The 19,103-nt window shown below is 34.9% G+C and overlaps 1 protein-coding gene across 4 annotated transcripts in view; it reads left to right on the forward strand.

Moving 5' to 3' along the window:
• The window catches only part of LOC129755239 (radial spoke head protein 3 homolog A), a 95,905-nt gene that overhangs the window by 71,097 nt on the left and 5,705 nt on the right, over positions 1-19,103 (forward strand). For 2 of the 4 annotated variants that reach the window (XM_055751624.1, XM_055751625.1), the window contains exons 5-7: positions 7,812-7,868; positions 8,219-8,377; positions 8,444-9,023. In XM_055751624.1, coding sequence (XP_055607599.1) covers positions 7,812-7,868; positions 8,219-8,377; positions 8,444-9,023 — 796 coding nt within the window. The remainder of the gene's footprint in view (positions 1-7,811; positions 7,869-8,218; positions 8,378-8,443; positions 9,024-19,103) is intronic. The other 2 variants (XM_055751626.1, XM_055751627.1) reach the window with 1 other exon arrangement.

The following is a 19,103-nucleotide window of genomic DNA, read 5'->3' on the forward strand; positions in this document are numbered from 1 at the left end:
TAGGATTAGGATTAGGTCGGCAACCTGCGGCTCTTTAGCTGAATGTGTAAACATTTTGAAAATCCTCGAAATTTTCTAGAGCAAACGGACGCAACATAAGTTTTTCTTCAGTTCAGGTAATATTTCTCAGGATTAAAAAAGATACCAAAAAAAACAATTATAAAACAAATTAACAGCATCTTGTCAGTAGGAAGTTTTCCGTTAAATTTGTTTTCTTGGTTGTTCTAATTTAATCGGATTAAAACCGAGCATTTTTCAATCGAATATGAAATTGAGTTTGTTTTTCTTGAATTGAATATTTTTATAATAAATTTTCTTCACCACCGTTCTGATTAAATATGAATATCAGGTGATGATTTTAATAATGCTTTGAATACTGATAATAATTGTTATGTGTATTAAAATTTCTTTTTTAACTTTTTTTTTATAAATTTTTCAAATATTGAACTCCATCTCTCAAATGGCTTTTCAAAACCATTTCACGCTTTTCACAAATTTTCAAAAATTCAAGTTCTTCGTTCTAATTTTGAACATGAGTTCAAGTGAACAAAATTTTCAATATTTTTTAAACCGGGAGCTGAGTGCTGGATCTTATTTAAGAATTTCATATATAATATGAATATATTAGGTTTTTATTCGAAGGAGCTACTTTATTTAGTAAAGAAGCATTTTATTCCATAAACTTTAATATATCTTCTTACAACTTTTTTTACAATTATTTTAAAAACTTCATGACTGTTATACAAGTTGATTTTGATTTCTAAGTTTTTATCAGAATTTTGGTTTTGGTTTGTTCTATGAAGCGATGATCGAACAACGTCAAAAAACTAAAATTTGAGTTTAAAAAATCGGTTTGATAAAAAACGAAATACAGCGGAACAAATCCAAAGTTAGTTGTCTATTATTATGTAAGATTTATTATTGTATCGGAAGATCCGAAATAGCTATCAAAACTTTCATTGGACCTCAGCATATTTCTACATCATCGGATGAATCTATTCTTGACGATACACGATACAATCGATCTAAGATACACTGAAATAAGCAAATCTGTCAAGAATTAAAAGTAATTTAAAAATATTTTGTTGGCTGTTTGAAACATTTGAAATTGTTTTGTTTTGAAATAATAATAATTCGTTTATTCGTGTAACATAAGATTTGTACATTCTTTTTGATTTGTTACAATTAGGTTTTTAATTTGTAATTTTAAATATAAAACAATATTTCGTTTCTGACGAACTTTCATACCTAGCTATAAAAATAACCGATTACTGTCTTATCGATGCAAATCTTATTAGTGAAGCTTTTTTGAATTCTGATTCCGTTTTTAAGGATTCAATATGGATAGGAAAATTATTCCAGGTTGAGATGATATCAGATTTTTCCATCCTTTTATCGATCCTTAAATCACCAGAAAAAACTATTACAAGTTTCTAGATTTTTTATTGATTGAAGGTCGTGTTACCCATACTTGGGTGACGGTTTGAGGAATGTGTTATGGCTACAACCACTAAATAAATTTAAAATTAAAATCTAGAAACTAGTCATGCTTGTTTCTACTGATTCAAGGATCGATAAAAGGATGAAAAAGTTTGATATCAGAAGTTTGGATTGCTCGAAACTCACCCACATCATAATTTAAAGCAATTCTTAGCAAAAATTTGAAAATTGTCACTTTTTTCCACAGTGAACTTGAATTACTTTGAAACGACAAGTCATAGCTATACACTTTCTTCTGCAAAGTTGCAGATCATAACGTCGCGCATCTTTTGAATTCAATTTTGATGAAAAATCTTAATTCAAAGTACACTTTTTTGTTAATTTCAATTATTTTTATTACCAAATTCATAGTATTGCGTAATTTAAAAAAATCATACTTACAAATTGAGAGTCCAAAACAGTCCCAATAAATTTTTAGTTTAAAACTTACATTATAAAGAAAATTTAAAAAATATTAGAGACACATGTTTTAAAAAACTTTCAAGATCTGAAAATGTTATTAGGACAAAATGTCGAAAAATGGCCATTTTCCATAAATCGAACCAGTGCGACCTCTAAACATCATTTTTCTGAGTCGCTGCCTTACAAAAGTTTGCTTCTTATACCCTGAGCTACCCTTCGAAGCTTGATCCCTCAAAATCCCAGACGTAGTACAATTTTGGGCCACCCTAATGGACAGCCTATCAAATTTTTTTGTAGGTGGGAAACACTGGAATATCTAGACAAGTTTTAAACATAACGAACGCATAAGTTCAGTGCAACACGGAGTCTGTCCATGGACCTAACAGAACAATTTGAATAAATAAAATCGGCATAAATGAATAACGGATAAACATAGCTTTTGAACAATTTTAATTTAGTTTCAACATCAAGGTTCCTCGTGGTGAGACTTAACTGTTTCAAAGATCCATAATTTTTGCAACACTGTTTATTGACTTCCTGTTCCATAACAATTCTCGGTCAAAAATGATGCCAAGAACTTCAGCATAATCGGTGAAAACTATCTCAGAATTTGCCAGATAAAGCGTAGGGGTATCAATATTTTTGTTGGATCTACTGAAGCATAGAGCCTTGGTTTTAGCTGGATTAACAGGTAGAAAATTATGAACAGACCATTGATTAATTTGTTCTAAGTCATAATTTATTTTATCACCAACAGCTTCCATTGATAACGAATGGTCAGAACAGAAATATATTTGTACGTCATCAGCAAACATTTGAACGCTACAGCATTTTAAAAAAGATGGCAGGTCATAAATAAAGAGAGAAAAAAGCATTGGCCACAAATTCAATCCTTGAGGTACGCAAGACTCAATAGCAGTTAACATAGAGAAACAACCATCTATAAAAACTGATTCAATTATGAACTGAAAAAATTATTGAAAAATTTAAATAAACGTTTAAAACCAAACAAATTTCAGGCTTATTTGTTGAATTTGAAGAAAAAAATAATAGTGACAAACCATCGTTTAGTTTTTTTTAAATTAATATACCTCTTGTAGTATGCAATTTTTTTATATAAAATTTTTAATGCTTCTTTTTAATAATCCAACAAAATACATCGGAAGTCTATTTTTTATCTGGGAATAGGTGTTAGGAAAGGATTGCACCTAAGTTTAAAATTATAAATTTTATCAGGTCAAATGACAAATCGCCAAAACGTTACTAAGTTATACTCGTTTTGAAAATGTTTTGATTCACGGAGTTCACATCAGGATGCAATGTATCTTAGCGATCACCACTATTTGCAGTAAGGATGAAATGAAGTGCTGCTCTTTCAAACATGGAAATCTCATTAATTTGCAATTTTTGGCTCTTCTGTCTCAAAAGGTTGCCGACCGCTGTGCTAGACGAACCAGATAAATCAGATAAATTTATGTTTTTTTTTATTTTTTATTTCCCCTATTGATATTTTCGGATTGCCATTGATCAAACCTCTCACATTCCTTAATTTCATGGAATCTATTATCTTCACTTTTATTCGAATTTAAGCTCAATGTTAGTTCCTCTAGGACTCCTTAAATGATTTACCACATGAATTTTGGTCAAACAGTAGATCTCCAGCTGTTTTTGGTCTCCTACTTAGGGCTGTCCTGGATTTTTCTCAGTCCTGCCCAAAAGATTTAGTCTGAGAGCTTTTGTATTGGACGCTATCTCATAATCAACTTGACAGATTGTCACCAAATTTTGTACACGTAAACATTACACTACTATTAGCTAGCTTCACTGAAAATTATCAATGACCATTCGTGGATTCAAAAGTGATTTACAAATCAAAGTGTTGCATTTTTTTAATACACCCCTTAGTAAGAACAACTTATGATTATGATATTTTTCAGAGGGTTAGAAAGTAAGAAGATATTAAGGATGGTGGAAATGAGCGGGTGGAATTTATTCAGAAGCATTATCATCACATAGAAAATGGTTTTTTAGCACGGGCCAACTACTATGAAGTGGTAGATACAGATAGATTTGCATCTACATACCACCACACATTAGTAGACCCAGCGTGTTTCGCCCCACAAGCGGAAACTTGCAGTGCGAACGAACAAAAAGATGGAGTTGTATCGAAACGCGATGATAACAAACTGAGAAGGTAATCCATCGATTGATCCGTTCTGAGTTTAGGCACAGATGAAGTTGAAGGAAGTTTAAGGAACTGAGCGATCACATCTTTTTGTTCGTTCGCACTGCAAGTTCCCGCTTATGAGGCGAACCACATTTGACCAACTAATGTGTGGTGGTAGATGCAATTCTATCAGTATCTATGGTGGTAAAGTATTGGTCCGTGCTAAACAAAAAGTTGGTATGTGAATGTGACGCTAATGCTTCTTTATAAATTCTACCTGTTCATTTTCACCATCTTTCGATTCTTCTAACTTTATATCCCTCTATAAAATTTCATTATTTTAAGATGTTCTTACTAAAAAGACATCTCTTTTACCGATGAGGCTGATAAATTAGATTGAATGAATGTCAGAATGCAGCGTGTCTTAATACATAATTTAAAAAGATGTACCTTTATGATATACATATGTAAATTCAGGTTTTGAATGCGGACTTGCAAACATTGAAGGAGCTCAAAAATTGGCTTACAAATAGGGTTTAAGCCTCAGAGTTCAGATTGAAAATTTAGGAAAGGAAAGATCAATTTCTATAAATATCAAATAACGTTTCCTTATTTAGCACTAGCACAATAGTAAACTTTAACTTCATAAATAAACAAAATCGTCACCCTGGACGATGCAAATATATGATTTCTTTTCACTCACCCAAACGCTCACCCCAAAACTGACAATTTCTACGGATTGCTACCACCTGCTTTAAATTCAAAACTCGTGCAAAACTTTTAGACTACTGAATGCATAATCGAACACAATGACAGTAGTTAGTGCAGAACTCGCGCAAACTGAGTTGCTTAAATATGAAACGAAAACGCTGAAAATGAACATACAATATATAATACAATATACATACAATATAAAATATATAATAATTAGGCCTTCGTAAAACAAATAAATCGGAAAAATACTTTTTCTAGGCTAGTATCGACATGTTTTAAAGATGTGAAGTAGCGTACCTATAGGGGAAAGTCGGGTAAGACGGACACCAAGGTGGCAGCCAAATGGGTTATGTCGAATTTTGCAAACCGGCCGTATACATTTTGTAGATTGGCCCAAAATACTGACCTGCACAAAACTCCAGCTCAATCGGACTTGATTTAGGCGTGCCTCAGGGATTTTTACCCTCAAAAACCACCAGAAGGGGGACCAAAGGAAATTTTGAAATTTTCAATTTTATTTTTGATACCCAATGACTTAAAAATCATAAAACATCGTAATCTGGCATTATCTCGAAAAAAATGTTTTGTCGAAAATCGACTTTGAAATTTCAAAATTCACGCAAGGGGGTATCAAAGGTTATCCGGAAAATCGAAATTTTAATTTTGATGCCAAATGACTCAAAAATGCATAAAACGTCAAGATCTGGTGTTAGATAAAAAAATGTTGGCCAAAAATCGGGGGGAACTTTCTCGGTAAACCGGTTGTTTTCAGACATCTTATCCCAGACAGATAAACTTTATTATTAAATTATAAAAATTGGCGACCATCCGATAAATATTTTCACACAAACAGAGCTGGTATAGGATAATTAATCCAAAAAAAAATTCTAGGTGACATCTTTAAGCCAATCTGTCATGCTGGATAAAGTTTTTCGTGCATCGAAATAAATTAAAATTTGTTCATATATGGCTCGATTCTTTTATTTTTCTATGATAATCAAAAACTAAAAAAAACTAGAAATTATGTCATCATCGTTTTATTATCACTGAATGAAAAGGCCGGCACAAATCTCAATTTCTTCTTTTGTCACCCCCCCCCCCCCTCCCCCTTCAAAATAAATTTCCAAAAATACCGAAGGGGGAAATAAATAAAGTTTTAAGTATTTCATGGAAATTTCGAAAAAAAATATCAAATATCTGAAAGATTACAAAAGCAAAAAACAAATTGTAGAAGATGGGAGTTTTTTCACCATATAAATTCCAAATATTATTGAATGTTACGATTAAAAATTATATAAAAATTATATATTTTGTGCAATGATATAGTATGCGATTTTGTTGGATACAAGATTTTGTGCTATTGATTCCAATTTATTAGTTTTTTGCCGTATTTTTTAATATTCCACCCCCCCCCCCCCCCCCCCCCCCCTCCCCTCTCCCCTCGCGATGTTCCAACTCCGATTGACAAAAGAAGGGTTTGATATTTATTGCGGCCAAATTTGATTACATTATATGATTAAATTATGTGATTTATAGCATTTCGGTGAAGTGTAAAATTCCAATCGAATGAATATCAAATAAAAGTAGGTAATAAAATTATAGACCTATAGATTTGATTAAGAATTATATTATATTAAAAAAAAAATAATAATAGGTGCTGTGGTATACAAATGTTGCATGATGAACCGGTTTGCGAAATATCTTAAAAATTAATGTTCGGTTCATTAGATTGATGGGAATATATTAGCTTAAATATAGATATTAATATTTTCGAGATCCTTAGTTGATTTACAGCAAGGAAAGTGTTATTAAAATATAGTAAACAAAGTAAACAAAAACTTTGAGGACGCACCATTTGATGTAATTTTCTCTACTCAGAAAACAGTCCATAATTCGCAACATTTTCCAAAATTTCAACCGTTTTCAACGGTAAAATTTTTGTAAGGCTTCTTGTTGACCATCTGGAAAAACCAGTGAATTTTTATCGACGGTCTTTAACAACAAACGTAATAAAAAAAAAGTTGCTAGTATGACGGACACATAAGTTTCTCAAGGTATTTCGAATTTGGCATCGGCTTGACGATAGAAGACAGTGCCTATTAAATACTTTTTTTTGTTTCGATTATAGTAGTTATACCATTTTCATGGCATTCGAGACTATATATGAACGTTGCAGTTGACGGACAGTTTTTGCAAAACTTACCCGGTACTTTTGTGTTCGATGTTTACTCTTGGGCTCGAACTAGTGGACATCGGCTCAGGAGCCAATTGAGCTATTTTCACAAGCCGCCTGTAAAATGCGGGATTCTGAAAACTACACTGTTTCCCTACTGGACTCGGACCAGTTGGTTCTATTATAGCTTTAAAACATTCTCAAACGCCTAATAAAAAAAAATGTACCTACTTGTGTAGGAAATTTTCTGATGCCAATGGTTAATGCGATAGTAAAATATCTAAATTGGCCATCTGCTCGAAGACTGCGAAAAAAGTAATAGGTATCTGATTTTCTATTACGATTTTACCTTAGGGTGTCCCTCTAAATTGTCTAAACTAAACTGCCTTCAAGGTCTTTTTCAAAGTTTTATGATCATTTTATTGATGTTAAGAACTTGTAAATGTTACTACATACAGGGCAATTTCCTGCTACATTTACCCAAAATGAAAATTGAGATGTATTTTCAGAAATATTATCTACTCTGGTTTTTCAATCCTACCCCCTTTCGTAGTTGATCGCCGCCGCCCGAAGCGAAGAGGATAGCTTTCAAATCTTCTAGCCAACGGTCATGAGATCAAACCCAGGTCACGGCATACATGGTACATTTTCTGTGGGTTGGCAGTTTTAGCATTTGGAAGATGCTAGCCATGATACCCTCGAATGTACGCTTAGTGTTAATTTAAAAAGGAGGAAACATCAAGTTTCATTGAGATCCTATACCTTTGTGTTTGCGTTCGTTTTTTCTCAATATAAAAAAATAGTGAAACACAATCCCAGAATAGCAGTTGTAATTTTTTGTATTATTTACTATAGGACAATCAGGCTGCCAATTACGTGTGTATGTTTCCAAAGGACACAAAACGACCTTATGTACGTAATGAGAGCATCTGTTTATACCACTTCTATTAGAAATAAATTGTATCATAACTTATTCCACTAACTTATTTTCAATGAGCAAAACGCAACTCAAGACCAAAGGCATCTGAACTGTTCCGCAAAATCAATTGGTAAATCACCAAACACGAAACCAAATTGGAGCGCTTCCGTATCGTGGCTCTCGGCTTGCACGTCATCTTCAATTATTAGATTTTCGATATCTACCGGCACCATTCCAGTACTATCAACTGCCAACATATAGCGATAGGACAGTTGTGTGCCTCAATTGCTCTATTCCGTACCCATTCGATTATTTTTAATTTTTTAAACCATTCCACCTGTAGGGCGAAGGCGATTGTCTGCAAAAGGAAGCGGAAGCCAAACGACGGCAGCTGATCCGGAAGAAGTACGTTTCCAGGAATCAGCGCGGCATCATCGGAACCCCGCCTCCGGTCCGGGGACGTCGTCACGAGCTGGTGCAAACGGAAAAGTATCTCGAAGAGGTAGGTTCCGCAAACGAAATTTACGGAATACTGAATTATAAACACTTTTTTCATTTTCTTTCACAGTTATTCGTTGGTCACCCACCTGTAGAGGAAGCGGGATGTCAGACAGATCAGTTCCTGTATCGACCACCCACGCCACCATACGTGCCTCAGAAAGTGGGATCGGATGTTGCAACACAAATCCTGGAAGGAGATCTGTTCGACTTCGATACCGAAGTGCAACCAATTATCGAAGTTCTGGTTGGGCGCACGATCGAACAGGCCCTCGTCGAAGTGCTACACGAGGAAGAAATTGCAGAAATCAAACGCCAACAGCAGCAAATTCTGGCCCTGCGAGAGGCCGAACTTTCCGAACTTCGTCGCCTGGAGATCGAGGACCAGAAGATACAGGCCGAACGAGAGCGCCGAATACTGCAGGATAAGATCGCTCAAGATTTGGACCGGGAAATGCAGGAAAGAATTACGGCCGCCAAACTGTTGCAGGGTCGTATCGATGATCTACTGCCAGATGTGATGAATGTCGTAGAGAACATTAAGGACGAAAAGGATCGAGTGGAGTTCGAGCGACAGATTGCACCATGGATCGCCAAACAGGTTGCGCACGAGATTGGACAGATGATCGATTCCAAGGACCTACTTGAGGGTAAGTAGCATGATCGCAATTTAAAAAGTTCTGGAACAGCTTGTAGTTCCTATAGTATTAATTTTTCAGCAAAAAAGAAAATTTCCTTATCATCTTTACAGAGATATTTAAAAAAAACTAGGTTCTCAAGTGACGAAAATATTATAATTTTTGGGCAGTGGAAAATAAGCTTTTATGACCGTTGATGACCGTCTTGATCTATAATATACGCACTGCTATCTGATGAACACATTGTTATCCAATTTTCACGATAACTGATTTTTTGATTTTCCACTAAAATCAATTTTTAAATGCATTTTTACTTTAACTTGTTGACTCGGGGCGAACAGAGCATCATTGATGCCGTAGAATCTAGCAGCGGATTAAACTCGATGAAGTCAACTGTATTATAGAGCTACAACTTGACAATTTTACACCTGACGATTTAGCCTATTGGTAAGGTGTCGGAGAGGTGATCAGAAGACTCGAGTTCGATTCCTGGTCGAGGCGAATTTTTTCTTCATTTACCATCGATTATGATCGACCAGAAGCATAATGTATGAGATTAGTATGTGCATGTGCGGTCCTATGGGAGGGGGGTAATCGGGGTGATCCATCCCCCAAGCGGGAAAAAACCTTTACAAAATACGCGAAAACGCTCGAATTTCTTAAAAACATTGAAATTTTCCTAGTTGATGCACAGTACCGTTCATAATTGTATAGAAATTGGAAACACGCGCACTGTAACATCGGATTTTAACATCCATAACTTTTCACTCTGATAATATTTTTGGATCAAATTTTCTGCAGAAGATGGATCAACTATACAGCTATAATATCACATAATTCAAGCTTTCTAAAGTTTGTGAAACCTGAGATACAGTAATTCTACAAAATTCGGACTATTTGAACTTTTACCATTCAAAGCGCAATAACTACACTTTTTCTTGAAATTTTGCAGAGTGATTGTTGAAATATAAAGCTATTGTGTCTAAAGTTTTCAAAAAGTTCCAGCCATATGGGATCAAAAGTTACGCGAGGTACAATATTTCAGGCATGAACCTAAAAATGCAATTTCTACAGAATTTAGGACGATTCATGAGAACAATATCGTTTCGATCACAAATCAGTCAAAAAATGTCTGACAAAAGCAATAAGGAAAAAAATCTATTTGTGTTTTGAAATCAGAATTTCGCGATATTGTTTTGATTTTCTGATTGAAATAAATTTACTGGTTGTTGAATGTAAAATATGATTTACCTATGGAAACATTCGTCCAAAATTCTATAGAAATCGGTACGGTACTGTACGTTTGAATTTTCAAAATTTTTCACTCCGTGGGAGTGCTTATCAAACAAAAAAGGCCTATGTTGAAAAAAGTCGGTCCCCTGAACTAGCCGTAACTAGCAAATCCAGGGCCATATTTCACCAAATATCTTTAGCTTAACTATTCAGAGTTTTGATTTGAATTTGCTGATTATTTATCTACGTTACAGGACACTTCAGAAATTTGGGCTAAGTAATGAATTGTAGAGACAACTTTATTTTTGGAAAAAACGCCTAAATTTAAAGAGCAAATGGTTCTGAATATTTTATCTGCTTCAACTTGTGAAGTTCCAAATTCTTTATTTTCTTTTAAATTTGAGAGAAATAACAAATTTGGAAAAAAATTTAACAAGGTTGTAAGACTAAATTAGTTTAATAATTTTTTTTCTCGTTGATGGCATAAAATGCATCGAATCCACCATGCCATATCTTTATCATTCGCTAGATAGAGGAAAACGAGAATATTGCCGAGGACTTTATATGTAAGGAAGAGTGTTGTATCATGGGCCACTTTTTTTCTTTGCTTCATAACTTCTTTACTATAAAAGATAAAAAAAAAATGAAAAGGTTTTCTTCATGTTTAAGGTATCAAAAGGCATTTTTGTTTATTTTTAAAATACACGAATTTCCCGAGTTCTGACTGTTTTCAAAAAAGTTATTTTTTTTTTAACTGTGGGGAAGGCAAGATGGACCATAATGGTCTCAGCCGTCCCCTAGCGGGACAAGCAAATTAAAAAAAAAAAAACTGTGGGGAAACGTGGGCCACCAAATCCAAATTGACAAGATAACGTGCATAGTTTGTGAGTTGACCAAAAACTGAGATTGCATAATTCATTTAGTTATTCTAAAGCAGGCATGTCAAAATGGGGGTTCGCGGGCCGCATGCGGCCCGCGGCTTTGGTCAATGCGGCCCGCGTAGCCCCGTCTTAAATTATCTCAAAATTCCCTACTACACATAAGTACGCTGGCTTTCCTGCCACAAAGTATTAAAAAGATTTTTTTTTTTTTGCTACGAGAGGAAATAATATTATTTTTGGAAATGAATGATTTTTAATGCGGCCCGCACACTTAGGGGAGATAGGGGCATAATGACCACCTTAAGGAAAACGGTTAGAAAATAGCTATAATATGGAGGTTACATTATTGTTTCGTGTTCAGACACTTGAAAAGCCTATTCCCCAACGTGCTGAAACGTGAAAAATTAGATGAAAACGTTAAAAAATGCCTTTTAAAAATTTTTGCCAAAAGCTGAAAACAAGCCCCTGTGGAGGCATAATGAGAACCCCCCCTGAGGCAGTATGAGCACCATTAATCAGGGAAAGATGTGCGTTTTCTGCCGGGGAATCTAGCAGCGAATTCAATTCGATGAAGTCAGGTGAGTCGTAGATTCATCAAAAAAAGCAATAACAAAATAATCTAGGTATGTTTGTAGAATACAAACAATTCACGCACGCTCATACAGTATGTGCTTTGTTCGGAGGATGATGCTACTAGCAGTATAATGTAACAATAAAAAAATCGATCATGAATTGTAAATGGAAAAAAATCACCTCGAACAGAAATCTAACGCTAGTCTTTTGATTACCTCTCCGACACCTTACCAATGGGCTACATCGTCGGATGAAAACAAGTCAAGGTGTGGCGCTATAAATCAATTTTAATTCGCTGCTAGATTCTACGGCAGAAAATGCTCATTATGCCTTGATAATATGGTGCTCTATATGCCCCTAGTCAACAAATTTAAGTAAAAACATGTTTTAAAATTGATAAATGTGAAAAATCAAAAATTTTATGATGGTAAAAATTGAGAAACAATGTGTACATCATGTTGCAGTGCGTACATTATAGATCAAGCCCAAGTAACCAAAAGTTCCATAAAACAGTCTCTTAAAAGCTTACTCAGCCCTGCTCGAGCGCTGTATAACATTCTATTCAGCTGATAATTTAAGTTCTTATCCACACTTTTAAGTTCTATAATCAAAGCTGAGTAGAAGGCTACTCAGCCTTTGCAGGAAACCATCAATAAAACAGAAAAGGAAAAAAATAACGCTTTCATGTATATTTACTTAATTTGGAATCTACCATGTTCTCAAATCTGTGTAGGACTATTACATACCTCCTCTTTAAATGAATTTCATACTTACTTTAACAATGTGTATGCTTGTAGATTTGAACCTGGACCTTCGTGGTGAGAACTGAACACGCTACCTCTGTACCATGGGCAATGCTTATATTGAACTGATTTTAAACATCAATTTAAAGTTGATCATGTTACACGTTTTCAAAGTAGGCTAAATATTAAAAAACGTAAACATTTGTATTCATTAATGATCAATCAATTTCTTCCAAACCAGACTCGCACGATTCGAGAACAAACGTAAGTTTTTCAAAGTTTGGTTTTGTTTTTTTGTGATATGTGTGCCTTACTTTTTCTTTAAAATTCTAATTGAAAAAAAAAATAACTCTAAGCGGCGAATCAACGAGTTCTTTTAAGAAACATCCGACAATGAAGTGCTGCTGAATCTTCAACAAGAGAAAATGAAAGCCAAATTGAGCTCGTGAAAAAGTACGATTTTTTGAAGGAGTTTTATTTTGTACTGCTTCACTAACGATAATTTTGTAAATTTTAGATTCTTGGTGGTAGAAAACAATCGCAATTCTTCAAAATGTATCAGGAAAAAAAACTTGAAGGACACATTATTTTCGGTTGCTCTTAGCGGAAACACAAATGCACGAAGAGATTGATGATATAAATGCTTCCGGTCGCAAGAAACTACCTTCGGTGCCAACTAGTGACGACCTTACTCTAGGTGCTGGGGGAGCCGCTCAAAACTTTGGCTCAAAAACTAAACTATGGATTATTAATGTTAAAAAACTATAGAATTTGTGGAAAGATAGTGCAGAAACTTATTTGGGATTTAGTAAAGTATTCTCTTAGTATAATTCACTTATGTACCTGGGCTTTTCCATTCCAATGTTCTTTTCCTAACATCATTTTTGTTCCAATCGCCGACAGTAAAACAAACCATTCTTTTATTTTTTATAAATAATTTATACGTTTGCATTGAAGTTCTCTAGAAGTTCCTCATGGAACCAAAACGTTCGTAACAAGTGCTGCATGGAACCGAAAAGTTCGTAAGAAGTTCTTCATGGAACCAAAAAATTCGTAAGAAGTTCGTAGCGAAGCACGATAGTCCCAATTTAATCCTGGATTTTTAAAGGTACTTAGAACGCACAAAAATGTTCTATGCTACTTTTTTAGACTTTTTATGTTCGTTCAAAAGTCCGATTCAAGCACATATTTTCAATTCTCTCCAGGACCTTTTACTCAGCCAAATGTGAACTTTTAATGCACAAGATTAAGTATCTATACGACTTTTGGTTACTTGGGAGGTTATTTTAAGATCATAAGAGCTTATTTCGTGGTGCTCAAAAATTATAATATTTTCGTAACTTGAGAACCAAGCTAGTTTTTTTTTAAATATCTCTGTAAAGATGATAAGGAGATTCCTTTTTTTGTGAAAAATTAATACTATAGGAAGTACAAAACAAATCCTCATGAAAATTTATTTAAGAAAATACGTACTTTCGTAGAAAAGAGTAGTGCTCATTATGCCCTGGGTGCTCGTTATGCCCTCATCTCCCCTAAACAAGTTTGACATGCCTGTTCTAAAGCAATTTCAGATGACGAAATAAAAAAGAGAGTTGTGTATGATCGAATAGTTCCTAGTTCCTGGCTCGCGAACGTTACGGCAAAATTCCATATATATATATATGGTTTGTGGTCTCTATCGCATTGGAAAATTGGACAAAATATTTTTCACTCTCTATTTGGCATAAGAAAACTTTACAGATAAGAAAAACGTATTTAAAGTTCTTAATGTGTATAAATACACTAAAATATAGGTGGCCCAAGGTACCCCACAAAATGTGGCCCACGATTTCCCACAAGCTATGATTTGCAAATTAGTTGCGTTTGTGTGACTTATTGCTGTTTCATCAAAAATTCCTTTTCCACGTGAAAGAACATGACGAAACAAAGACTACACTGCTGGAAATAAGTATAAAGACAAGCTGTATATAGGGAATTCTGTACTTTCCTGTGATTATTCAATTCAACACTTGTCCACGGTAGATTCATAGAAGAATGCCATTTCTTGAAATACAGTTGTTTCGCAACATTCATGCATCTTAAAATATATATGCTCGAAACATGGATTTTCGGGTTGGAAATCAATAGAAAAACAAAGTCTATTTTATTAGAAAAACACGTTTTTATTGATCAGATTTTCAAAAACAAAGGACTTTAACACGTTCGTCGCCACGTCACCCATATTCGGCAGACGGGTTTATTTCCTGGGGGGCCCCGTCACATCAAAAAGCAGGTGACGCTCTCTTACTTGAGTTTATCGCTCAGCTTCGCCACACGTTTCAAATATGGGAGTTCTCCCTCTTTGCTTTCTCTCTCTGAAAATTTCGTTGGGCCCGGCTAGCAAAACTACCAAAATGAGCGTGGCGACGAACGTGTTAATAATGTGTTGCATCGCCTTTCTTGGCTATGACTTCTTGCAATCGTCGTGGCATAGAAGTTATGAAGCTTTTCAGAACAATGTATGTATGAGTCTAACTGGTTGGCAGAGAGTTTGATACTCTATATCAGCACTACATTTCGGTTTTTATTGTTGTTTCCGATGAGATTTTAGGGGTGTTCCTTAATCCTTGATTTTCGATTAGTTGTTAAACTTTAAACTTTTATTCGAGCTTTCTCCAGAAAACTGAGAATTTCTCTCAGTTTTGTTTCATCGAAGTTTTGAACCATTTCGAGGAGGTTTGTATATCGATCCCAATCATAATGATTTCTCACATGGTTGAATTGAATGCACTTTAGAAGTGCATGCTCCGTCGTGAAATTGGTGTTACATAATTCACACAGTGTTGTGTCTCTTATTTTCATTAATCCTAAATAATAAGGTGAGTAGTCATGGCCGCTAAGTATTCGATTTAGAGTGCGGATTTGTATATTGTTGAGTTCGACATTCCAGTACCAAGGTTTGTACGAAAAGTTTGACTGTATTTCGTAGAATTTTATTCCTTTTCTATCATGGTGTACCAGGTTTCTGTACCATGCTTTCGTAGATTCAAGTGATTCCTGTTTGAAACTTCTATTTGCGTCATCCAGTCGCAGTTTGTTTTCCAACATTGCTGGTCCATCTAGTCCGAGTTTTGCGAGTGCATCAGCATGTTCATTTCCCTCAATTCCAACATGTGAGGGAATCCATTGGATTTTAACTTTTTTTATCGTAGCTAGGGTGCAAATGTCGTGGGTTATTTGGTCAAACTTTTTGTTAACAATGTCTTTCTTGATAATTTTACAGGCAGCTTGTGAGTCGGTGAAAATCACAGTACCAGCTATTGTGTCGATGTCAATTTGTTCTAAAGCAACTCTTATCGCTAGAAGTTCAGCAGTTGCCTATATTAACGTTGTTAACTAAGGAAATACTGATCTTTTTGTCTGATGAAGCATCGTATATTCCTATGCCACATTTGTCTAAACTTTTACAAGCGTCAGTGTACCACTTGTCACGGTGACTATAATGATTTTGTATCATCTCCTGGGCCAACATTTTTAGTATGGTTGGTGATGTTTCCTTTTTCTTTATTCTTGAACCTATCATTTGGTCCTCGATTTCAACATTCAGGCTTATATTTGGTTTTGTTTCCGTGTATATCTTTTGGAATTCTTGTACATTTTTTATGTAAATTCTTTCTAGGAACGTGTATTTTATCTCACTTTGGATGTTTGTCAAGTCTAATGCGTATAATTGTTGAGCGATTGAATCATTTCGGTAGATATGTAAGGCTATTCTTTTTTTTGCTAAATATATGCGTTAGTGTACGAGTGGTTCCTCGCCAGCTAAGGCTGCTAAAGTGTTTACTGGGGTGGTTTTTGAACATCCTGTTGCAATACGTAAACATTGTCTGTTAGTAACCTCCAGCATATCGCAATATTTTTTTGCTGTCGCTCCGTAGATGACAGCACCGTAATTTAAAAAGTTTCCGTATAGAGCTCTATGGTATAGCATCATTACTCTTGGCGTACCGCCATGTCTGATTCCACTTATGATTTTTAGCATATTTTGTTTGTCCAGTATATTCTGTTTTAAATTTTTAATGTGTATGCCGTATCTTAGCGTCTGATCAAGTGTTATGCCTAAGTATTTATAACTTCTTACTGTTTCTAATACTTCTCTTCCCATCCTCAAGTAGAGTTGTTTATCACAATCTTTGAATAGCATCGCCTTAGTTTTTGTGCTATTAAGACGTAATCCCAACTCTGTAGCTTTTGCCATGAATTGATTAATTTCTGATTGCATCTTTCTTATGGATAATTCTAATGATTTTGCTTTGACGATTTTGAGAAAATCGTCTGCAAACTGTAGAGTTGTAATATCTGGGTCAAGGTTTGTATTGTGTAACGAGGCTGTGTATATGTTGAATAAAACAGGTGACATAACATCCCCCTGTGGTACTCCAGTACAGATTGTCTGACTTACAATTTCTTGTTCGGTGTATAACAAAGTTTTCCTGTTATTTAAGAAATTGTACACCCAAGTGCAAGTATCTTTGTTGAAACCGTTACGTGTCATTATGTGGTGAAGTTTTCCGATGTTAACTGTATTGAAAGCGTTAGAGAAATCAAAGAAAACACCTATTACTGTGAAATTAGACCTTCGAGCTGCTTTTATTAGGTTTGTTGCGTAGGTGATACAGTGTTCAGTGGACATTCCTTTACGGAATCCAAAAGAGAGATCCGGAATGATGTTGTATCTTTCACATGTTTGCTGAATATCTTCTAGAACAGCCGCGTTCAATATTTTGACCACAGTTGGAAGAAGAGCTATTGGCCTACTGGAACTCACTTCGTTTGGTGGTTTATTCGGTTTTAAGATTGGTATAATTTTGATTTCCTTTAAGTGGCTGTCTAATGCTGCTTTGCGCCACATTCCGTTAAGCAAATCTATTATTTTGGTAACAGATTGCAGATCTAAGTCTTTCAAAGCACCGTAATTAATCCTATCTGTACCTGGTGATGAAGTAGGGGACTTGTTTCTTAGGAAATTTTTCCAGTGTCGGTAATTTAAAATGGAAGATCTTGTATTATTGTCAGGAAGTAGAGGTTCTTTATAATTTGATGGTCCAAAGTTGTCGATAAGGAACTGTGAAGGCATCTCTTTGTTGTTGATGATGGGATTGTTTTTGGGGTTGGTAACAGGGAGAAATTTCAGTCTTCTTACAAGTTTCCAGTTCTCTTGTGTGTTTCTAGGATCTATAGAGCCTGAGAGTTCTATCATTTTGTCTTTTATATGTTTTAGTTTGGATTTCATGAATATAGCCGAGAATCTTTTCCATTGGATTAGATTTGCGCTGCTGCTACATCGGTTGTACTCTCTTAAAGCGTTTTGTTTTTGTTCATATAGCTGTGATAATTCCGGGCTCCAGTAGTATTTAGGTGTTAGTGTACTAATTTTTTTGTGTTTTTTTGCTATATTTTGAGAAAGTTTGGATAAGTCTTGTAAATTATTGAAATCACTGTAATGAATTTGTGCAATTTCTTCAGATATTTTTTGTTTGTCAAAGTAGTATTTTTGTTTACGTTTAACTCTCAAGTCAATGGAGGTTTCGATAATGAGATGTCCGCTTCCGCCAAAGTTTTTTTCTAGGACCTTCCATTCAACTATGTTAAATAGATTAGGAGAGCATAGTGTTAAGTCTAAAGCGCTAGATCTTTGGTTAGCATTAGAAGGGAGATAAGTAATTGCACCAGTATTAAGTAGCAATAAGTTAGCGCCCACTATGGCATCATGCACTGTTTTTCCCTTATTGTTTGATTCGTGACATCCCCATATCACATTGTGACTGTTGAAGTCTCCTCCTATCAAAACTTTTCCAAATCTAGCCGTTTTGATGAAAAGTGTTGTGACTGCTGTTTCCAAATTATCGTTAGAGATTCTTGGAATAACGTATACTACTATTAAAGCCAAATCTATTTTTGAAATAAAAATTCCAGTTGTTTCAAATTCATCAGAAGTTGATAGTTCGATATTATCAAACTTAAATTCATCTTTTAAAAAGATTCCGACTCCTCCAAAACCATCGGCACGCGGTGCTAGATGTCGGTGATATCCCTGTATGTTCCATCTTAGTGTCGGGATCTGTTCTGGTTTTACCCAGATTTCTGAGAGAATAGCTGCGTCGTAATTGTGGGTGTAAAGTTCGTGTGTTAATTCATTTTTATTTCTAAAAAGACTTTGTATATTAGCTTGTAACACCTTGAAATCGCCCGTGAAAGTTATTTTCCTCCCGGAGATCCTACCATTTTGTGGAGCTCACCCATTATACAAGCTGATATTTCACCTCCCATTTGGCCATGGGGTTTCATAATGGACTCTAATTTCATGCTTATTGTTGATATAATTTGTTTCCATTCATCTTGTGATTGTTTTTTAATTGAATCCTCTATTTCTTTTTTAAACCTCTCCAACTCACCTGTTTTGTATTTATTGAACAACCCTATACCTCTAGTTTCTTCTTTTTCTTCTTCCATTTTTCTTTTTTTTGCGAATTCTTTTTGATTCAACCCTAATAAACTAGCTACTCCAGGTACAGTGTCTGTATCTGCATTGGATCTATGCTGGTCATTGTTTTCTTTTCTAGATCTATTTCTTTTTTCGTTGAAATTCCACTCGTTACGTTTTTGTTGAAGGTGTTGAGGAA

This window comes from Uranotaenia lowii, chromosome 3 (genome assembly GCF_029784155.1).
Source record: "Uranotaenia lowii strain MFRU-FL chromosome 3, ASM2978415v1, whole genome shotgun sequence".
NCBI lineage: Eukaryota > Metazoa > Arthropoda > Insecta > Diptera > Culicidae > Uranotaenia > Uranotaenia lowii.